The sequence below is a fragment of the Orycteropus afer genome, unplaced genomic scaffold (assembly GCF_000298275.1).
Source record: "Orycteropus afer afer isolate SDZICR_OR568_19922 unplaced genomic scaffold, OryAfe1.0 scaffold00014, whole genome shotgun sequence".
NCBI lineage: Eukaryota > Metazoa > Chordata > Mammalia > Tubulidentata > Orycteropodidae > Orycteropus > Orycteropus afer.
Genome location: NW_006921601.1, coordinates 15,744,314 through 15,768,384, shown reverse-complemented (window position 1 = coordinate 15,768,384; position 24,071 = coordinate 15,744,314). Strand labels below are relative to the sequence as shown.

At 42.4% G+C, this 24,071-nt stretch overlaps 1 protein-coding gene across 1 annotated transcript in view; it reads left to right on the top strand.

Annotated features, from left to right (window-relative positions):
* Positions 1 to 24,071, top strand: part of PLEKHA7 (pleckstrin homology domain containing A7) — a 323,263-nt gene that overhangs the window by 161,879 nt on the left and 137,313 nt on the right. The window contains exon 4 of the mRNA XM_007956820.2: positions 20,091 to 20,174. Within this exon, the coding sequence (XP_007955011.2) occupies positions 20,091 to 20,174 (84 nt within the window). The remainder of the gene's footprint in view (positions 1 to 20,090; positions 20,175 to 24,071) is intronic.

Below are 24,071 nucleotides of genomic sequence, written 5' to 3'. Positions count from 1 at the left end.
TTTTTCCTTGGCGCCCTCTGTGCTCTTGGTTCACTGATTAATAGACACTTGAGGAATTGCAGGGAGGCATTTAACATGCATCAGATACCATCACTAGCAGAGAAAGCGATTCACTGAGCTCTCTGCTGTCTGCAACCCTCCCCGCCAACACAGTTTGACGTTGGGGAATTGAGTCTGGATCTGGAAAAGCGCAGTTTAAACGTGTAATTCAGAGTCAGTGATGCGCAGCTGTCTCCAAAGCAGGGGGTACTCGTGAGAGGTAGATGGTGCAGAGCCAAGGACGCTTTGTTTTGCAGTCCCGTTTTCTTTATGTTACCTTCTTCAGAGGTAGGAGCCATTTCTGCATCAAAGATGACCACGAAATTTTGGGCTCTAACCTGCAGACTTCCCAGCCAGTACCCACACCAGAGTTCTGGGGCTTTCAGACAGGAATTTGGAGGGTTGGCGATTTATCTTCAGCAGGAAGAGGCCCTAATGAGAAGAGCTTCTTCTGTTAAGCCCTTCCCTGTACTTCTTGCCTTGAAAATGTAAGGAGTTGGTTTTGCCAGGTTGTCTTCATAGAGAATAGTTCAACTTTTGACTCCAATTCTAGAGTCAAAGGACCTGAATTTGGATCCTGGCTCTGCCCCTGTATAGTCAGACACAAATCCTTTATTTTCTCTGATCCTCAGTGTCCTCATCTGTAAAATGGGAATGATAATGGTACCTACTTCCTAGGATTGTAGTAAGGCATGAGAAAATGTCTGCAGAGTGCCTGGAATATAATAAGTGCTCACCAAAGCTACTGTCATGGCTATGCCTCTCTTATGTGGCTCTTATCTCCTCTCCCCTCCCTGCATACATTTTTGGATATCTGCAGAAATCTGGCCTACTGGCATGGTGGGCCTTCTGCTTAGGAATATGGAGAACTGGGAGATTTTCTTTATTGGGAGGGGACCCTGATAACCCAGTAAAATCAGTTGCCATCGAGTCAGTGACTCTGACTTATGGTAACTTCATGTGTGTCAGAGTAGAACTGTGCTCCATAAAGTTTTTGGTGGCTGATTGGTTGGATTTAGATAGCCAAGCCTTTCTTCCAAACCACTTCTGGGTGGAATCAAGCTGACAAGTTTTCTCTTAACAGCTGAGTGCATTAACTGTGTGTACCACTCAGGGACTCCTACTCCTTATTGTTCACCTTGGTACTGGCACCATTTAGAAGATATTTTTCAGAGAAGACATGGAGGCTAGAGCCATATTACCAATGTGTGATTGGTACCCAGCTCCAAACCCATACTCCTCCCACTGACTGCTGTCTCTCCCCTGCCCAATCCTTTCTCCTGTCCTATCTTGGCTCTTGCAAAATAAAAAAAGAAAACAAAAACAAAGCAGTAGTAGAATAAAACTAGAAAAGTCTGTCAGATAGTCCCTCTGGGCTCAGCAGTTTGCTCACTGGAAACTCTGGGTACTGGAGGCCAGATGTCTTCCTCCTGCTGTGTTCTCGAGTTGGGGCTCCCTTCCTGAATGGGCATCACTAAGAAATTGAGAAGGAAACCAGTTTGGGTGGGGGTTTTCCGAAACCACCCCACTTTATCCTTTTCTAGAAGTGAGATAGGCAGATAAAACCCCTCCCTGACAGGATGTCCTGAGTGCTTTCCCCAACAACTGAGTGTATGAAGGTCCCCTTTCCTGGCCTGTGGAGGGATGCCGGGCCAGGCATGAAAGATGCCCTTCCAGCCCTGGCAGCCCCCTCCCCTCTGGAGTCCCTTGGCTCTGTTAACATCATTGCTAGAAGAACCTTGGCAGGGGCTGTTGGGAAACCAGAGGCCTTGCCAGGCAAGAGGTCAGAGTGAGAAGGCTAGTGTGGAGGGAGGAAGGGTGGCTTGGTAACCTGATCCCATTCAGGACAGCTGTAGGGAGCAGACACAGGAGGCTCCTCCCACTGGAATGTGGCTGGACTACTTTACCTCTCATGCCCCACTGCTAACTTTCCTTTCCAAACAAAGACCCTGTCCTTTCATTCCTTTTGGAGCTCCCTTGGGCTCTATGCACAGCCAGCCCTCAGATCTGTGAGCTGATACTTTATAGCACAACACCGGTTTATGGACTAAAGCACTAAATGTCAAGATTTATGTGGGTCACTCTAAGCTGCACACCTGTGAGTGAGCTCAGACAGCCAACTTTCTGCCTGTTCTTGGTTTCCTCCATCACTGCTTTGATTTCAGGGTGGCATGGGAAAAATTACTGGCTGTGTCTTTCTTGTGATTGGCACTGAAGAGTTACTGCCTCCCTAGTCAACACTTTCTTGGCCCCACCAGTAACAGAGGGGACACTCAGAGACAGGGAGTCTAATGAGGTACAGTTACAGAGCCACAGTGGAAGGGAACTGGATGCTGAACTAGAAAGGCTCTGTCTTAACCTGTGTTCTCTAGAGGAGTAAAACCAAGCAAATGTTGTTGTTGTTGTTATTTGCCGTCGAGTCGGCCCCGACTCATAGCGACCCCTCCTTGGGTTTCCGAGGCAGTATCACTACGGAAGTAGGATTGCCCAACCTTCCTTCTGAGAAGATAAACATATATAGAGGAAGATTTTTTTTTCAAGGAAATGGCTCACACATGGAGCCTGGCAAGTCCCAAATCTATGGGTCAAAGGTCAGGCTGGAGGCTTTTCCCGACTCACATGATTATAGGGGCTGATGAACCCAAAAGAGGAAGGTCAGATGGTAGGCTGCTGCCTCATGTACCAGGAACCATAGGCCAGATGATGACGAGTTGAATGCCAGATCAAGAGAGAGAGCAAGTGAGCACTTTACCAGAATATCCACATATATTGGATGCAGACCACACTCCAAGGAAATTCCCCTTACGTCAGATCACAAAATGGAAGATAATTACATAATCCTGAGAATCATGGCCTAGCCAAGTTGACATATAACATTAACTCTAACAGGCTCCTTGTGTTCACCTTATCTAAACATCTCCTGTTTTACAGATGAGGAGATTGAGAGGAGGATCTCTGCATCCTAGCCGTTTTTCAGAAATCTCTTCACTCACATAATTGGTGCGGTTCATGGATTAATAGATTCACAGAACTGAGAGGGAGTATAAGGTCATCTTGGCAGATTCCAGCCTCGGTGTTTGGATTCTTTCATTAGCAGTATCCTTGCCTAGTGGCATACTGGCCTGAGCTTAAAAACTTCCACCAACAGGGAAGAAGCCGTCAGTGGTTCGGAGGCTATTCTTACTGTGATAATGTTTGCATTCAGTTTCTTGGAATATGTACCTCCCAGTAGTTCAGTTATCTTGGACCTCAGGGAACAAATTCTTCCTCATGATAGCTCTTCAGAGATGAAGACACTGGTCATATGTCCTGAATCTTCCAAGACCATACAACTCCAGTTCCTTCAGTGATGAGGCTTTGATCCTTTCAAGCTCTTCAGGATCCTGGGCTGTCATTCCTGGACGTGCCTCAGATTTCCACTGTGGCCTCTAGGTATGGTTCCCAGAAGTGGGACATAATGTTTGGGTGGGGTCTGATCAGTACAAAATAGAAGAACATTTTGCTTTCCTTGTTTTGAACTCTATATAACTATTAAGTGAGGACCAAGATCCTAGTCCCTGGGTAGTACAGATGGTTATGCTTAGCTGCTAACCAAAAGGTTGGCAGTTCACGTCCAACCAAAGGTACCTCAGAAGAAGCCCTGACAACCTTCTTCTGAAAAAAATTAGCTGTTGAAAACCTTATAGAGCACAGATCTACTCTGACGTGTGGGGTCACCATGGGTTGGAATTGCTTCAACAGCAACTTTCAGTGGTAGTGAAGATTCTAGTGGCCCTTGTGGCAACTGTGCCATACTGTGGACTCACTGGGATTGTAGTAAGTTAAACCACTAAAAATTGGCTAAGGAGCTCTGATGGTGTAGTGGTTAAGGCATTTGGCTGCTAACCAGAAGGTTGATGGTTCAAACCCACCAGCTGCTCTGCGGAAGAAAGATGAGGCAGTCTGCTTCCATAAAGATTTACAGCCTTGGAAACCTAATAGGGTCGCTATGAGTCAGAATTGATTCAATGACAGTGAATTTTTTTTTTTTTTTTTTTTTCCTCCTTCTTTTTTTCCAAGCGTTGGCTGTTACACGCTACTGGAATCCAGTCCAATGACACTGGGTTTTGTGAAGATCTTTTGACTAGACATAGGGATTCCCAGATCTAAAATACAATTTTCACGTTTTCTCGTAGAAATTGGGAGCTCTGGTAGCGTAATGCCTAAGGCACTTGACTACTAACCAGAAGGCTGGTGGTTCAAACCCACCAGCCACTCCTCAGAAGGAAGGTTGGACAATCTACTTCTGTAGTGATACTGCCTCGGAAACCCCAGAAGGGGTCACTGTGAGTTGGGTCTGACTCGACGGCACATAACAACAACAGTAGAAATTAGTCACTAGAAGTTAGAGTTTGTTTAAGGCAGGAAATTAATTTTGAAACAATATATGATTTTTTTTTTTCTTTTTTTCACGTATCAAGTATTAATTTATGGTTCAGTAATAACTATGACCTCTACCAATTCTCTTAACTTCCCAGGCCTTAGTTTCTTCATCTGCAAAACAAAGAGATTGGATGAGGTGAACTCTGACTCATGTTCAGCTTTAAAACTCTTGGTGCTATGATTTCTGAAGAGCAAGGGTTACCCTTTGTGATAAAATAGGTCTCAAGCTGACTTAATAAAACTGACTTGAGAATTTACAACTCTTGACTAAGAAGACAGATGATCATTCATGAATCTGAAAAGCTGAAAAACTCTGTCCTTTTGTTCACCCTTTACAGGATATAAAGGCTAGGCTGTTACATACCTCCTCCCGCTTCTTGATTACTCACTCTTCATGTGTAAGACATTGTGTGATTGGGCTCTAGTTAGCTCTTAAATATTTGTCAAATGAACGAACAAATATACTTAAGTCACACTTGTGTTGGGGACAAGTGATGCAATATCATTCGGGTCTGATGATTAGTAACTGTGGGCCTTTACAAATTCCTCCTGAATACCTAGTTTAAGCAATTAGTATTATTATTTTTTTTTTTAAATGGTGACAACTTTTCACAAGTGCTTTCTGAAGAAGTTTGCCTGTCTGTGTTGTGGATGGCCTGACTCCAGGGCCTGTTCTCCCAGTATCTCAGTAGTAGCCAGTACAGTTGCCATCAACTTGACTCTGACTCATGGCAGTCCCATGTGTGTCAGAGTACAGCTGTGCTCCGTGGGATTTTCTTTCTTTTTGAGTTTCTCTTGCATCTTTTTTTTTTTTTTTTAACTTTCTACTGTAATTGGGTGAGAATTTACAGAGCAAATCAGCTTTCCACTCAATGATTCATATACATTTTGTTTCATGTCATTGATTGCTGTCCCCTCAATGTAACATCACTCCTCCTACTTCTTCCCTGTGTTTCTCATTCCCATTCTTCCTCCTCTCCTAACCCTTCATTACTTCTAAGCTTTTTCCTTGGGCAGATGTTGCCCTTTTGATCTCAAATGGTTGATAGTTGTAAGGAGCATCTGCCTTCCTAGTGTTATTGTTTACCGTGTAGAGCGATTATTTAGCTGGAAATTGAGCCACAGGAGTGAGTTCAATTCTAGGTTGAAAGGGTGACTGGTTCCACCAGTCTTGATCTAATCAGTAAGTCTGGTCTTTTTTTATGATTTAAGTTTTGTTCCACATTTTTCTACCATTCTTTCCTGGACCTTTAACTCTTATAACCCTTTCAGAGCAGTCTGTTGTGGTAGCTGGGCACCATGTAGTTCTTCTGGTCTCAGGATCATGGAGGTGGAGGTTCAAGTGGTCCATCAGCCCTTTGGACTAATGGTATCCATGTGTCATTGATTTTCTTCACTCTTCTTTGTTCCAGACAGGGAGAGACCAATAATTGCACCTTAGATGGATGCTCTCAAGCTTTTAAGACCCCATTTGCTACTCACCAAAGTAGAATGCAGAACATTTTCTTTGTAAACTGTGTAGTGCCAATTTACCTTGATGTCCCCTGAGAGTATGGTTCTGTGTCCCTAGCCCAGCCACTCATTCCCTCAGGGTTTGGTTTATGGCTAAGAAATTTTCATGACTATTCCCCCTGTATGAGCACAATTAATTAATATTCTGGAATTCCCATTCTTTGCAATGTTATCCATAATTTGTTATGATCCACACAGTTGAATGCCTTTGCATAGTCAATAAAACACAGGTGAGCACCTTTGTGGTATTTTCTGCTTTCAGCCAAGATCCATCTGACATCAACAATGATATCCCTCATTCTATATCCTCTTCTGAATCTGGCTTGAATTTCTGTCAGTTCCCCATCAATGTACTCTGCAACTGTTTTCGAATTATCTGCAGTATAATTTTTTTAAAAAATATATGTTCTTCAGTAGTTTCCATGTTCTGTTGGATCAACTTTCTTTGGAATGGGCATGTATGTGGATCTGTTCTAGTCAGTTGGCCACATTGCTGTCTGTCAAATTTCTTGGCATTGACGAGTGTGCGCTTCCAGTGTTGCATCTGTTTGTTGAAACATCTCAATTGATATTCCATCAATTACTGGAGCCTTGTTTTACACCAGGGTCTTCAGTGAAGTTTGGAATTCTTCCTTCAGTGTCATTGATTCTTAATTATATGCTACCTCCTGCAATGGTTGAATGCCAACAATTCCTTTTTTGGTATGTTGTTGTTGTTGTTATGTGCCATCAAGTCAGACCCGACTCATAGAGACCCCTCCTTGGGTTTCCGAGGCAGTATCACTACGGAAGTAGATTGCCCCATCTTCCTTCCGAGGAGTGGCTGGTGGGTTTGAACCGACAGCCTTCTGGTTAGCAGTCAAGTGCCTTAGGCACTATGCTACCGGAGCTCCCTTTTTTGGTATAGTGACTGTGTATTTTCCTTTTTTGGTATAGTGACTGTGTATTCCTTCCAGTTTCTTTTGATGCTTCCTGCATTGTTCAATTTTTTTTTGGCCCATAGAATCATTTAATATCGTAATGTAAAGCTTGAGTACAGAGACTTAGCAGATAAGAAAAATAAAAACAATAAACAAACCAACCTGTTTTTGTATTCTTCAGTTTGTTTCTGTAATATTTGGCTGACTCCAGTTTTCTTTTGTTTTCCCAATTCTGGTTGAGATATGAATACAAAGAAACTTTTCTATTATAGGAAAATTAAGAATGTAAATGTGATGATAAATAGCACCAGGAATTCACCCTCAATATTGGAAAGCAATAGGGAGTGGTGGGAACTGCAGTGAACTGGAAGGGTTGTGTCACCTCTTATGGAGGCACAAATGTTGCCACAGCTTTCCCCAAAATGAACTGGATTTTTATGTGAAATTTCTCTATTTTTAGGCTCAATTTTTAAAAACTGAGTATTAAATAAAACTCAATCCATTGACAGATCATCATTTTGAAACTTTTGTTATATGTTGGGGCAGTCTTGGTATATGGAAAGGGCTTCTGGGTCCTTTCTCTCTAAGTGTTGGACTTGACTGTGGTAGGGTTCTAGGGGAACTGTGTGTGGAGGGGACTGCTATGTTCCTCCCTGCATATGGATATGGAGAAGGGACCCAAGAATGTATAATGAAAAGCAAATTATAGAATAATACATATAGTTTTATTCTGTTTATGTGACTTGTTTTCTAAAAAGATGGATGTATAAAATTTTAAATGTGTCAACATTTCGTAAATGCAACCTCCCCCTCATTAAAAAAAAAAAAAAAAAGTTACTCTGAAATGGGCAAAGAAGTGTCTCTGGGATCAATGCTAAATTAGAGGCAGGAAAGGGAACTTCTTTTTAGTTTATTATTATCCCTCTTGTAAAATGTAGTACTGAAATAATTTTTGAGAAGTAAAGTAAAAAAAGGTTTTGGAAACTTTTGCTCTGAGGACTATAATCCTTCATGGCTGAGTTACTGAGGAAGGTGAGATCAAAGTGGCCCCGAGTAATCAGAAAGGACTTCTTGAAAGAGATGAGACCTTGAAGGTTGGGCAGAATTGATTAGGGAAGAGGACAGCAGGAACAAAGACCCAGGGGTAGGAAAGACAGAGTGACTTGAGAACTGTTGAATAGATTAATTTGGCAGGAGCCAAAGATCTATATAGAGAAACAGTGAGAGGTAAGAGGCTTTAGGCAATGAGGAGCCATGGATGGTGTACAGGCAGGAGATGTTGGAATGAGAGCTGTGTTCCAGCATGATTAATCTGGCAACAAGGACAAGGGAGCTTGGAGGCAGGGCCATAGGTTGGGAGCTACTTGCCTCCACTTCTGGTTCCCGGGTATCTGTCACTGATCCCTGCTTGCGTGTTGCCTGGTGAAAAAGAGTTATACCTGCATACATGATGAATAAACTCATGACACGTCCTTTTCCTCCACTGGTGGAAGTGTGGGCCTCTGGAAGCTTGCCAGCCTCTGCTGGTGTCTGATGTGGTTCCTGGAGCTCTGAAACCAGCGTGTCTCCCCAGACATGTTGGAGGTTCTGTAGAGCAACAGGGCATTGATTGAAGTACAGCTGCTAAAATAAACATATACTCTGGAGTCAGGCTGATAGGAGCTTGAATTCTGACCATGCCACTTACTAGTTACATGGCCTTGAGGTGGCTTGGTCCATTGGGCCTTGGTTTTCCATTTGCAAATTGGGATAAAATGAGTTACTTTCTGGGGTGGTTAAGGAGTTGTGGTGGTGCTGTGGTTAGGGCTGCTAATCAAAAAGTCTGTGGTTTGAACTCCCCAGCTGTTCCCGTGGAGAAAGATGAGGCAGTCTGCTTCCATAAAGATTTACAGCCTTGGAAACCTATGCAGCAGTTCCACTCTGTCCTGCAGGGTTGCTGTGAGTCTGAATTGACTTGATGGCAGTGAGTTTGGTTTGGTTTTGGTTCTAGGGTTGTCCTATCTAGCAAGTTGATACCTTAGCAAGTAGATGTGCTTTGCTTTACTTCTCTATTACAGAACCCACTCCAATTTGAAGCATATAAATAAAGCACTTCCACAGAGTTGATTCTGATTCATAGCGACCCATAGGGTTTCCAAGACTATAGTAGATTGCCTCATCTTCTATCCATGGAGCAGCTGGGTGGGTTTGAACCACCAGCCTTCTGGTTAGCAACCAAATGTGTTACCTATTGCACCACCAGAACTCCTTAGCATATATTTATAATTATCTATATGAGCTTGGTGGTGTAGTGCCTAAGGCATTTGACTATTAACCAGAAGGCTGCTGGTTCAAACCCACCAGCCACTCCTCAGAAGGAATATTGGGCAATCTACTTCCGTAGTGATATAGCCTCAGAAACCCAAGGATAGGGGTCAGTATGAGTCAGAATTGCCTCAATAGCAGTGAGTTTCATTTTGTTTTCATATGATTATCTATTTGTATCTATATCTGTATCAGTCTACCCTATTGGATGATAAGCTCCTATTTCTTATGCTCTTATCCACTGTGTGTGATTTGGGCTTAATCATTGTTTTTTCCCAAAGCACTGGAGTGCTAAACACATAATAAAGCCAGGTAGGTGTGAATTGTGCTCTTAACACCCAATCCAGTCTTTATAGCAGTTGACTTGTAATTGATCAGGATGTGCCCATAGGTTAAGGTGAGGATCTCTGGTGGCCTAGTGGATAAGGCATTTGGCTGCAGAAGGTTGTTGGTTCAAACCTACCGGCTCCCAGAAGGAAAATGGGATGATCTACTTCCGTAAAGATCTCAGCCTCAGAAACCCTATGGGGGTCTCTATGAGTTAGAATTGACTCCATAGCAGTGAGTTTGCTTTGAGTTTCGATTACTCCCTCCTCGTTGCCTTCGGTTTGGATGGGACTCATATTTTTCTTCTGTTGCTAAAACAAGATTTGTCAAACCAAAAGCCCTTGTTAGGAAGACATGTCAGGATGACTTGTGAGTCATTCTTTCATTCTGCTGTGGTGGATGTATATTTTGTGGAGCTTGATGTTTGTACAGTTTGGACATCCTGTTTAAAAATACATAAAATTACAAAAAGCATGTAAGCACCTTGCTAGGGTACTTCCTGGAGCTTTGGAAAGGGCTTGTGAAAGAGAGGGGCCCTAAAGCTTCAACTTCATTTGTTTCAGAATAAATCACCTCTGGATTTAGAGATCTATAGAATACTCACTACAGGCAGTGTTAAGGAGTTAGGAAGGATATGGAGATTTCTAATGGGGGAAAAGTGAGGAGAAGGTAATAAATACATATTGTAGTAAAACTGTTATCCCAAGTAGATGAAACAAAATATGTAATTTTGTACATATTTTTTTTTATTCAGCAAATACTTATTGAGCACCTACTATGTGCCAGACACTATGCTACACACTGGAAACAACTGAAAACAGAAGTCTGTCCTCTGCAGAACTTATATTCAAGTGGCCATCTGCATTGTGCCTTGTAGACCTATGTATATTACAGTAAAAAGAGCCACAGTGTTGATCTGCTCTGGTGAGAAGCCCAGCATCATTGCTTGTCCAAGGGTGTGACAGTAGAGCCTGTGGTTTTGGTGCCTTAGTTCCCTGCCCCCCCCCCCCCAAGGAGCTCTGGTGACATAGTGCCTAAGGCATTTGACTGCTAACCAGAAGGCTGGCGGTTCAAACCCACTAGTCACTCCTTGGAAGGAAGATTGGGCAATCTACTTCCATAGAGATATTGCCTCAGAAACCCAAGGAAGGGTCACTATGAGTTGGATCCAACTCGACGGCAGTGACAGTTTCTTTTTCTGCTCCCTTTCCCCTTCTCCCTTCAGACCTCTCTGGGAATGAGAGCCACATGGATCAATATGTGACGAGAGAGCCTTAGCTATCCCAAGCAGTGATAATTGTTGTGAGGGAGGGTGGGTATGGTGGCTTAACTGCTCAACCTCTTCCCTTCTGCCTGGTGAGAAATGTTGCTAAAAGAGCTATTATTTCTCCTCCAGAGACTGCTTTGATGGTGATTTCAGCTGTACTGTGGCAGGGCAAAACTGAGGGAGCCACTCATTCTGGTCTCTGAGCTAGTAGGTTTCCTATGACTTGTCCCAAAGAAGAGCAGAAGCATTGGGTCCTAGAGACACGAATTGCCTGCCTCGCTGTTTACCCCCAGCAGTGCACTCCTTGGCTGCTTCAGGGCGGTGACTCAGAGCTGGAACTAAGTTCCTGCATGGTTGCCAGTTTTTATGTGGGAGTGGAGAGGAATGAGGAAGGGAAATGAATGAGCAGGACCAAGTAGCTGTTGGATCTGTGACACCTTGGGAGGCAGCTGCTCAAGAAGTGAAACAGAAAAAAGACAGGTTGGGAGCCTCACCTTCTCCTCTGTAGGCAACTGGGGAGCTTCCTACCTCTCTGACCTCCACCAGGGTTTTCTGAAGGCCACAACTGGGAAGGCACAAACATGGAGCTCAAGGACAGAGTGAGGGTATCTTCAGCCATTCTCAGCAAGAACAAGAGAGCAGGTTAGTCCTGTACTGGTTTTACTGGGATTGAATTTACTGCAACGTATTCTAATTCATAAAAGCCAAGTACTGACTGAGGACTGAGGGAAAGGAGTTTTCAATGGTTGGGAGGAACTACAGTTAAAAAAATAAATATAAAATTTAATTCGAAGTAAATAGAACAAAAGTATTGCCTGTACCTCCTGATGTTATTACAAAAGATATTCTGTTGGCAAATGAGATCAGGGAGGACAGTTGTTCTGCCTCTGTACTTTTGTTGTTAAATTTCTGTTTGTAGCTCTGTGGAAGACACCAGTTTGAGATGAACTTCAGCATCTTCAAACGTTACATTTGGAAGATGCCTGAAACTTCACCTGGTCCAGCCTTCTCATTTAACACTTGAAGAGCCTGAATTTTTTTTTTTTTTTTTAAAAGAGTGTTAAATAGAAACATGTAACTGGGTGTTCTCCGAGGTTGGAAATATTTTCCATGAAGTTTTTAAACTTCTGAAAAAAGTGGGTCCCTGGCTCAGTGCAGCTTGCTGGGGAAGTGATTTTTCATGGGTTGTACTTTCAGAACCATTGGGCTCAATCCTATGGGAGAGATAACTGCAGCAAAAGAAAGGCACCTGTTGGTCTTAAATCACTGCCTGGAAGATGAGTTCTTTAAATAGAAGTTTAAACAGGAGACTGAGTTTTGTGCCTTAATTCAAAAGGAAGAAAATATGTTCTTGAGTCTGTTCTATGGCAGGCTAATAATACTGAAATTTGCAAGATGAGAAAAGGCAAAACAACTTTAGTTTTTTAGAGTGGAGTTTTAGAGTTAGCACAAGAAAAATATAACAGTCGCTGAAGGTTCAGTGTCTGCTGTGGGCTGGGCACATTATTAGTACTCTTCCTACCAACATTGCAGGGTTAGTATTATCTTCTTTTACAGATAAAGAAACCAAGACTAAGGTCACTTATTCAAGGTCAAACTCCCAGTATGTGGCAGAGCTGGAATTTGGCCTTCAGTCTGTGTGACTCTGATCTGCCTGGGGTTTATACTCTGCAGGCCTCCTGGAGAACCCAACCCCCTCATTTTACAGATGAGAAAACTGAGGCAAGAGAGGTTGAGTAGCTGCTTAGAGGCAGGGAGCTGGTTGACAGTAGCAAAGCAAGCACCATTCCTATACCTTGCTTTCTCTGCAAACTTCCCTTAAAAAAATGTTGGGGGAAGGGAGTATACATCTTCTTTTATATTATCTGTGTTTGTTTCTTCATTAGATAGGGGTTTGGCTTTAATCTTCTCATGGGTATTGACGATCTGTGAAGTCAAAGTTAAAACTTCCTATTAACCAACTAGCAACTATGTTGGGGCTCCATATTCATGGGAAGGAAAGGAGTTTGCAGTGCAGGTTACAGGATCAGAAAGAGGTGTTTACAAAATAAGTTGGCCACCTAGTGCATCAAAACATCTGGATAGCCTAATGAAATGCAAAACTTTTCAAATCATTGGATGACTTCAGTCTGTCAAATCCAGGATTTGGAAAGGACAGATTTCCATCTTTGCAAAGTGTGAGAACTTTCAGTTTGCTCTGTTCATTTTGTGTATCCCTGATTCCCAGTACTGTCTGTGCCAGGCTCTGCCCCTTTTGGCACCTTTGGACAAGGAGAGTAATTATCAACTGATGCTCCAGGTGGTGAGTATAGGCTTTGGCTGGATTTCACTATCGCTGCCTAGTTAGCAAGTGAGTGTAAGTCAGATGTGGTAGTTTGGGAGTGGGAACTTGCTTTGGTCTGCTGTATACTCCCCTGGGCTGGTAGTCTCCCGGCCAGGGTGTAGGCTCCTTCATCAGAGTGTGAGCTCCTGCCTCCTCCACCCTCTGGTGGCACTGCAATGCACTGGGCGGCAGAAACCAGAAAATGAAATGGTGAAGAGATTCACATGTGTCTGTGCTCAGGCTTTTGAGTTAGTTAAAGAAGTTCAGGCACCTATGCCATGGGTGTTACTGTTTCAGTGCTAAGGAGACATGAGAAATACGTGAATGACTGTTCCCAGCCCTTCAGGAACTGAGGATCTTACTGGGGCAGGGTGAAGGGGAGAAGAGAATAAACATCATGAAATATACAGAGTGTCACACGAAAGACTATATAATCAAATTGTAGGTTTCACACCAAATACTCTCATTGTTCACAAAAGAGAGGTATGGGTGGTGTTTGCGTTATCTTCCTGTGTTTGTAATCACTCAGTAATTTTTCTCTTGGGTATTTGCATTCCATTTTTTTGATTGTCTCTGTTGAGTGTATTAACCCTCCTTGCAGGGGTGGGAAGCAGTTGCAGGAGAGGGCTAATTTTTCCAAATTACAATGTAAAACAGAGGAGAGCCAAGAATGAAGCATTTTTAACATGTTGGTGTCTCATTCTTCCTTCCTCTGGCAGTAGGAGTAGAAGCCTTCTGAAGGCTAGTGACCTGTTAGGTTTTTGTCTCATTGTGATCTGAGTCCAGACTTCTGTAGTGGTTAGCTAGCTCATTTGGAGGCATGGCCTCCTACTAAGGTAGGAGTCCTGTGAGTCATTTCTCATTCATTCATTCAGCAGATATTTTGTGAGCATCTACTTTGTGCCAGGCACTGTTTTAGGCTGATATAGAATGAAAAGACAGACAAGTTCCTTGCTTTCATGGAATACAAAGATAGTGATAATTAAAATAGGATGATGTAATATGAGGTCTTCTTTAGAGGGTATTGGGAAGGCTCTTAGATGATGATTTGTTAATTCAGGTCTGATTGACAGTGAATCAGCTATGAGAGTGGGGGAAAGAATGTCCATTCAGGCTGAAAAGACAGCTAGTACAAAGGAAGGTAAGTAGGAACGAGCTTATTTGAGGAACAGAAAGGAGGCCTCTGTGACTGGGGCAGGGTGGGGAAGGAGAAGAATCATTTATGATGAGGATGGATCTGGGCACGGCCAACTCAGCTACGGTCTTGTAAATCAGGGTAAGAAGTTTGAATTTTATTTCATATGTGAAGTGGGGCTGTTTTAGGGTTTAAAGAAATGTGACATGGACTCATACTTTTAATGATCTATCAGGCCATCAGGATTTCGTTGAGGGAAATGGATGGCAGAGTCCAGGGAAGAAGCAGGAAGTACAGTTAGGACAAGGATGCTGACTGTAGAGATGGGAAGAAGTGGACGAATTAAGAGTATATTTTGTAGATACAGGCAGCAGGACTTGCTAATACATTATATGTGGAGGTTAAAGGAAAGAAAGGAACAGAGGGGTGACTCCAGGGTTTTTGGGTAGTGATGCTGGTAATGGAAATAGAGAAGCCTGGAGGAATATTGTGTTAGGGGAGTGGAAAGGGAAGGTCACTTTGTCTTTGTTAAATTTTAGATGCTTATTGGTCATTGCCATAGTCAAGGCACAGTCAGGTTCAGCAAACATTGTGTATTCTCTGTATGCCTGGAATGATTCCGGGTTCTTTCTATCTTTCTTTCTTTTTTTTTTTTATTATGATTTGGGTGAAAATTTACAGAGCAAATCCACTTTCCATGCTGCAGTTCACATACACTTTGTCTCATGACATTGACTACAATTTACCCCAATGCAACAGCTCCCCTCTCACTTCCTCCCTGTAGTTACCTCTTCCCTGTGTCCATCCCTCCATGCACTCCTGCCCCCTGTCTCCCTGTGCATAAGCAGCCCTTCTTTCTCCCATGATTGATTTCTCTAAGGAGTGTATCTACCTCAGGTAAATGTTCAACTCATATGCCTATCTTTTGTTTGGCTGGAAGCTGCAGGTGTGGGTTCAATTTCAGACCTGAAGGGCAGCTAGGATTCAGGCTCTTTCTTAAGTTTTCTCATTTTATGCTCACAGTAACCTTTTGGGAAGGCTGCTATGGTAAAGAACTGAGGCTCAGAGTGGTAAGGTGGTTTGCTCTAGTTTGAACCCAGATCTCCAGACCCCAGGGCTGGTCTATTGCTCAGGGCAGACATTAAATGAGGCTGAACTTTGAACCAAGAGATAGCATCTTGTGTTCTTGAAGTTGAGTTCCAATTTCCAGTTATGGGACCTCCATAACAGCATTATTAGGTTACCCAGAATCCTTGATTTTCTTGGGACATTGGGATTTAGAACAAAGATATGAAGTGCCTCAGGAGAGATATTAAGTGCTCTGGTGTTAGCTTCCACTTGGAGAGAGATGATAGGGACACATATTGGCTTATCAAGGCCCAGTTCCCATGTTTCTGGAAGAAGGGGCCTTGAGAGTAATGCCTGTGTGCACCAAGCTATTGTAAATCTTGACATTTTCAAAATAGTGCAAGCTCACAAGACCATTTAAATAAGAGTCTCAGTCCCCTTAAGAAACATCAGATCAACAGTGGTGATGTTCTGAATTACACTAGTAAATTTGTAAATGTGTCAAGTAAATAAAATAAAACAAGGAGATATTTAAAAAGTGCAATAAAATAGAAGGAGATATTTGGATAGTGATGATGTTTGAACAACAAAATAAAAGTGAACATTGTCACTGAATGTAAATAATGTTGAAGTGGCAAATATTTTGTTGCATATGCATTTACCACACACACACACGCACACACACAGAAAAAATCATAAGGACATTAAGAAATATTGAGAGAATATGGAGATGTGATGCCAATCTTGATTGCTACCTCTTGACCCTGCTGCCCAAATGAGAACTGAAGAGGAGACTACTTCTGGGTTTTTGGAGTTGAGTTTCAATTTCCAGTTATGGGACCTCAATATGAACACTATTAGGTTACCCAGAATCCTTGGTTTTTTTGAGATGCTGAGATTTAGAACAAAGATATTAAGTGCGTTAACAAGCCTGAGGCAGTGCTGAATGTGACTTTAGGCCTTCAGGGCAGTTCTTTTAGAATATTCTGGGATCACATTGAGGAGCCAGAAGGTCCAGAGTAGCAAATACCCAAAGAGCATACCAATGAGAAGAGAGTTTTGATAGAAACCCTCTTTAGGCTTTTAAACCAGATACTTTTCTTACTTTTTAAGCTGTTTCTACTTTTTCTTATAGCATAGCCAGATAAGACAGTGCTGACAGAGCAGATTTGTCACATTCTTAGCACAGCCATATCAGAATCCCAGATTTATCAGGGCGCTCTGACCTCCAGTGTTGCACGTCATTGCTGTAATTCCAGGACTTTTTACCACACCAAAAAAAGTGTTGTGCTAAGTAATTGGAACTTATATATTTAACCAGCCAGAGTTGCCATTCACATTATAGTCAAAATCTACAGGAATAGAAAATTAATCTCTCAGAAAAGTTGCAAGTGGATTGCCACTGATTTTTGAGGGACTGCTCCTGGTAGGAAGAGCAGGATTTGAAAATAAAAGTTGGGTTGTATTTTACCTCATTCACCAAATTACTTTCTCGGTAGCCTGAAGAGAAGCAGAAGTCCTTGTTGGGAGGGCAGAGAGGTTCTCTGCATCTTTGAAACCAGCCACTTGGCTTCCAGCCAGGCCATCTCCGCACCACCAGGGAGCGAGGTGGCAATTCAGGTTTAAGAACAAGTATTTCAGGGGATGTGTTTGTGCCTGCTAAATGCTTCTTGAGACAGGATGATAGGACATGAGATTCATTTTTTAAAGTAGTGTTTTATTGAGTTTTTGGTGAAAGTTGACAGCATTCTATGTTCCCATTTGACAGTTTCCACACAAATTGTTCAGTGACACTAGTTACATTTATCACTGTGTGTCAACATTCTCTTTACTTCTGTTCAGTTTATTCCCTTTCCAGTACTCTAGTTTCCCTGCCCTCGTATCTTCTTAGCTTATGAGTAATTATTGAACTTTTGTTCTCATACTGTTGCCACTCTTAATGACATACTGAAGCCACTCTTCGCCCTCATCTACCAGATGTCCACCAAGCTGACCTAGTGGCAGCCCCAAAGGCAGTTTGAGAACTAGTGTCATATAGGCATTGTCATTCAGAACTTTGACATTGGGCCAAGAAGCGGGAAAGATGAGATGGGATAGCAGCAGGATGGTGCTGATTTTCTGATGTCTGTCTTTAGTGCTTTCTGATCATGGCCAGGATATTGCCAGCCCCACAGATTCTTAAGGGAAGGGAACAGAAGCTTATGATGCAAAGAGTACAGAATTTAGAAACTGAAGACCTGCATTCCTGTCTTGGTCTTATCACTTATTGATGAAGTTATCTTGAGCCCAATTTACTTTTCCCTAAAATGAAGGTTATGGTGTTAGTAGTTGAGATGTGTAAGAAAATGTTTTGTAGACTGTAAAGCACTTTAGAGGTAATAGTGGATAGTGCTGCTGTTGCTTTATTGTTGTGCCCTTATTGAACAGGGAGGGCTTCCCTCCACCCCAAGGTGGGAATGAGGCAGGTGGAGAGAGAGGGCTTAGATTAGAATTCATGTTTTCAAATTCCCTGGTGAGTGGAGATGACTTTCTTGAAGAATCTGGGTATAAATAAAGCCTAACCCTTGAACACGGTACAAGGATTTCTGAAACAGGTGTTAAAGGATCTGCTTCTTTCTTTGTCTAGATGTTCATGCCTTGACTCTGGTTTTTTGGGAAGACCAGGCTGCTGCCTGCCAGATGAAGTCATAGGATTCCAAGGGTTCACCTGGGAGCAGAAGCTGGGAATTCAGAGACTGCCTGTGGTTGGAAGATGGCAGGGTGGCACGGGTGGTGCACAGTTGCAGGGCTCAGGGAGCAGCCTAGCCATTAGGCTCTGGCTGCTTCACATTTGGCTTATTGGGATTCAGGGTGCTTGAACCCTCAGTGCCCAGCTTGTACCAGACACACAGCATAGGACGTGAGAGGGATGTGGAGTAAGACAAACTGTTGTAGGTATAGCAATCTTTCCTGTTTTCACCTTTCTGTTATGCTGATTTAGACCTACTAATCTCTAGGGAAGGTGCCTAAGGCACTTGACTGCTGGTCAGAAGGCTGGTGGTTCAAATTCACCAGCCACTCCTCAGAAGGAAGGTTGGGCAATCTACTTCCGTAGTGATACCTCCTGGGAAACCCAAGGAGGAGTCACTATGAATCAGGTCTGACTTGATGGCACATAACAACAACAACAATCTCTAAGGAGGCTCAATGTTCAGCTTGGAGATGGAGCTAATATCTTAACACTGCCATATTGACTCTGACAGTGAACACATTTTAACTGTCTGAATCAGGAGCCTTTAAAAATGTCCATAGCCTTTGATTTGGTAATTTTACCTCTGGGACTTTAACCCAAGAAAACAATTTGAATTGCAGAAAAAGCCTATACTCAATAATGTATTGATTTTAATAGTGGGGAGGGGATACATCTAAAATGCCCAACACTAGAAGAATGTAACCTTTCTAGAATGTGGCTGTGTGGCACAGTTAAGTGCTGACTACTAGGTGAAAGCTTTGAACCCATTCAGAGGCACCTCAGAAGACAGGCCTGGTAATCTGCTTCAGAAAGATCACAACCTTGGAAACCCTGTGGAGCATTCTACTCTGCACACAGAGGGTTGCCATGTGCCAGAATCAACTTGATGGTAACTAACAGCAACAAAATCATGAGAATTAGGACTTTTTTCACTACTGTGTTTCTAGCATCTAAAGCAGAGCTCGAGTAATCATTTTTTGAATGGTTATGGAAAGAAAAAAATGTATATCCATATAAGACTATTCTTCAGCTATTTCAAATGAAGGAGTCTTAATGACATAGGGAATTTTTATGTTAACAGTGAGAAGAGCAGGTACAGATTTTTATGTACACTATTTTTTTTAAGCAATGGAAGAAAAGAAAAACTTAGAAGATATCCAGCTTTTATTTCCAAGTGGTGAGGTCATAGATGATTTGTTTTTCCCTCTCTATATTTTCTAAATTTCTAAAATGACCATGCATTAATTTTGTGTTTGTGAAAAGTGTTTTATATAGCACCTATTATTATTTTTTGAAAAGGAGGCGAGGTTAGTTTATTCGTGAAGCAAACCAGCAGCCTGCAGAGTCAGCTGCCCAGGGGCCTCTAGAATGGAAGGCCAGTTCCTCTCCCTTTTCAAAGAACCAGGCAGCCTTTGTCCATGCACAAAACACCTACACACTTTGGTTGTGTCTGTCAGCTTGGCGTGGAAGCCGATCCTCCTAACTTCAAAAGGGTGATAGAAACCCCACAGTGTTGAAATTGTACAGGTCATGTTGCAGAGGCATGCCCCTACATTTATATCCCATCACTGAAGTGAAGATATTTTGTAATCAGGAGAAGAATTTTAAGAAGATAGAATTTTCTGGGTGGGTGGCTAATTCTTAGAATTCCTTCCTTCCTTCATGGTTGTTGGAAGCCGTTGAAAGTGCCGCCTGCTTTCCTTCATTCTTGTAGCTCGTGCCATCTTAAAGTAATTTTATGTTCACTGTCTCAGTTTGTTGAAATAAATCTCTCTCTAAGATGGAGTGTTCTGTAGGAGCCAAGACTTCCCTAGAATTAAAATCCCTGCCTTTAGGTAGGCTTTGGCACCTGAGCTGGAAGATCTTGGCTTTTAAATGTGGCTGAGTTGTGACAGATCAAAGGCATCTCAGAGAAGAGGCCCCGCTTTCACACCCTGGAAGGAATCTTTGATGGCCAAGGGTCCCTGAATATTACTGATAAGTGTTTGTAATCCCTTCCGTTCACACATCTTTCCGTTCATCATCTCTTTCTTTCTTTTTAGCCATAACCAGCAGACCACAGTGTTTAGACATCCTGTGACCGGGCAGTTTTCGCCAGAAAATAGTGAATTCATTCTTCAAGAAGAGTAAGTATTTTTGTCTATTCTCCCAATCCAGGCAGAGTTTGGGGACTCAGAGGCATTTGTTCAAAACAAAGCTTATTGAACTATCTACTCTCTCAGATAGAGGGGCTTAGAATGGGCTGCTTGAAGGTAAAATTTGAGAAGAATTTTATTTCCAGTCTCCAGACTTTTCTCAGTGGGAAGATGTGGAAGAAGAGAGATGATGTCAGGATGTGCTGTGACTGGTATTGTCAGAGCCTCTCAAAGTGCTCAGACCCAAATGAACTTTCCTGTCAAGCATAATCTAACACATTAGCTGTGTTCTGAGAGGTCCCACTCATCTGATGTGAAAATTCCTTAAAGATAGGCCCAGACCGAACTGAACCAACCTCCCAAGGCAGTGTCAAGTAATAGTCCAAAGTCAGGCTTTAGAAAGAACTCAGTCTGAGAAAAGAAGCATTGGTGGTGCAGTGATTAAGTGCTGAACTGCTAACTGAAAGGTATGGCTCGAATCCACCAGCCACTCCATGGGAGAAAAATGTGGCAGTCTGCTTCCATAAAAATTACAGCCTTGGAAATCCTATGGAGCAATTCTACTCTGTCCTACATGAGTCGGAATCGACTTGATGGTAATGAATTTGTTTTTTTTGGGGTTTGGGGTTTGAGGAGAGCTGATGGTACCCACTGTCCCTGAATGTTTTACTCACTTTTCCTAACTCAGGAACATTCTTGCTCTTCACCCTCTTTCAGTGGGGCCTCTAGGGGTACTCAGAGCCAAGTGCCACCACCTAGAGTTTGTCAATCTAAAAATGCATGTACAACCCAAGCAGAGAAAAGTAAAATGCATGTACAACCCAAAAAGAAGGCAGAGAAGTGTCACTAGTGGCTCTGCTCCCTTCTCCTCATCTGAGATATTTCTGTTTGAAAAACTAATATGGGATATTGGCTTTACATTTTTTTTTTTTTTAATTCAAATCACTTTTCCTTTGTCAATCACCTAGACTAACTTTAATCTTAAAATGAAATATGTTGTTATTGGCATTAGCTATTGTTGAGTTGACACCCAGTTCATGGTGACCATGACGTGCATAATCCCATGATTGGTCGCAGATTGAACCATTGTGATCCACAGGATTTTCATTGGTTGATTTTTGGAAGTAGATCCTCCAGGACTTTCTTCCTAGTCCATCATAGTCTGGAAGCCCCACTGAAAGCTGTTTCACATCATCGCAACAATTCTTCACTGACAGAGGGGCGTTGGCTGGGGTTGAGGTGCATTGGCCAGGAAGCAAACCCTTGTCTCCCACTTGGAAGGCTAGATTCTATCCCTGAACTACCAGTACTGCCTCAATACATTGTAGCAGTCCCTGAGTTATTAAGGAGATCTTTAAGACAGATTTGTAGGTAAGTAAGAACAGGTGTATACAATTCTTATTAACTTGACTTTCGTGTAAAAAAAGGCTTGGAGCCTTTTTAATGATTTAAAAGCAGCACATGCAGCAGGTGAAGGTGATTATGATGAAGAATTTGTTTCCAATATGTGTTGGTTCAATTGTTCCAAAGTGAGGATAAATTTACATAACATTAAACGGCAAGTATGAGTCGTCTGTAACCCAAGGACTTACTATATAGGTATTTATATTATTACAGTATTTCCTTCCCCTAGTATTTATACCTTTAAACCTTTGATTGTAGGAAATTTCAAACATATACAAAAATAGACAGATACAGCAATGAATCCAACATACTCATCACCCACATTCAACGTTTTCAAAATGTGATTACTTTTGTTTCATCTATATTCTTCCCCTCATCCCCTAGATTATTTTGAAGCAGATTCCAAACACATCACTTCATTTCTTCAGTATTTTCTGCTTAGAATCATTATCTGACAGAACTTTTAAAGTGAGAAATCTGTAATTATGATAATAGTGACATTTGTTGCATGTTTATCCTGTGTCAAATACTGCCATGCAGTGAATTACTTAATATGGCCCTTCTAGCCATAATCTTTGTAACTCCTACCAAATGATTAGATAGGACTATTCAAATTTGAGGTACAGGAGATTGGATAGCTTGCAGATGTAAATAAGATACTTGATACCCTTGTAGGGGTGGAATCATGCAAATAAGATGTATGGAACCCTAACATGGGGATTGGTCAGTTTGCCATCCTGCTAAACTTAAAATGAGCCATCTCAGAGGCAGAAAGGGGAGACCTCCCTACAATCAACAAAGAAGATCCAGGAGTAGAGTGCATTCTTTGGACCCAGGATCCCTGCACTGAAACTCCTTGATCCAGGAGATAGAGAGCTGTGATAGAGACTGCAAGAGACAGCAAGAAGCAGCAGCAGAGAGACTGTAGCAGCAGAACCAAGAGACTGGTGTGAGACAGAGAGTTGGACTTCTCAGCCCACAGAGTGAGAAAGCTGAGTGCTTTTGGGCAAGAGGCTTGTTGGTGCAGTGGGGGTGCCCCTGCGCATTTACCAGCAGAGCTAAAAAAAAAAGCTCTGTAACACTTGCCTAAGCAGGACAAAGCCAAGGGGCCTGGGGCTGAGAGGTTGAGGGCCAGAGTGAGGTGTACCTTAAGGCACTGCTGAGGAGAGGCTGTCCTGATTGAAGACCTATACCCTGAGTTGTCTCTGATCCTGAATTATAACCTGTTACTTCCATAATAAACCCCATAATCATGAGTATTTTGTGTGGCCATTGCAATAAATCATTGAACACAGCAGAGAAGTAGAGTACTGTGAGAGGGATGGTTGGTGTCAGAATTGGTAAAAAGTTTAGTAGAGGCACTTCTGACCTAGTCCTCATGGGAATCAGCCTTGGGCTATTGATGTTGATCTAGATCCTCTTGCCCCCTTGTGAAGTTAGAGGAGGTCAGATGCCTCCGCCATGCCATTTTTATTTTACATGGATATCTTGTGTAATACAATAATCTTGAGAGGTAGATCATCATCATCATTTTCAAGATGAAGAAACTGAGACTCAAAGAAGTAAAGTCATAGGCCCAAAGTAGCATGGCTAGAAGTAGAAGAGCTAAGATGTCACCCTAGGCTAAACAACAATGCAGTGCACTGCCATGGAGTCAGATCCGACTCATCGTGACCCCTCCTTGGGTTTCTGAGGTGGGTATCATTATGGAAGAAGATTGCCCAACCTTCCTTCCAAGGAGTGGCTGGTGGGTTTGATCCACCAGCCTTCTGGTTAGCTCAAACGTCTGTGCTCCCTCTATGTGGTGTTCAGTTTATTCAGGCCCAGCCCTCATCCTAGTCAGAAGCTGCTTGATAAGGTACTTTGATGCTGGTGACTTTGAAAGTGTTAATGCTATTAGAGGCGGGAGGGGGCGGAGGACAGAGAGAGAAAGAGAGAAAGAGAGAGAGAGAGAGAGGGAGAATGGAAGGTAAAGATTTTTTTGTATCCTAGACTGAGAAAGAACTTCAGTGTAAAGACAGAGCTGGAATGTGGATTCCCTGGATTCCAGCTTGGGATGAGTTTATAGAAAGAACCCTAAAGGTCAGAAACTCAACTTTCGAGAGGTCATTGAGTTTAGTCACCTTCCCTTAGATGTCCTGGAGATATAGGTGCCCACCATTATTAAAGGTCCAGATGAGAACCCATCAGAACAATGAGGAAGTTAGCAACTTCATTAAGAGCTGATAGAATAAAACAGACTTTCTTTCCATCACTAAACCTCTTTCATATACTTCTCCTTTTCCTTTCATTCTTAACAGAAAAGAAGACTGTCTTTTTCTGAGATGGTTGCCTTTTTCTATCCTACTAAAAATCTCTAACTATTCCTGATTCCTTCTTTTTTTTTTTTCTTATTTATTTATTTATTGTGATTTGGGTGAAGATTTACAGAGCAAATTCACTTTCCATACAGCAGTTCACATATACTTTGGCTCATGTCATTGA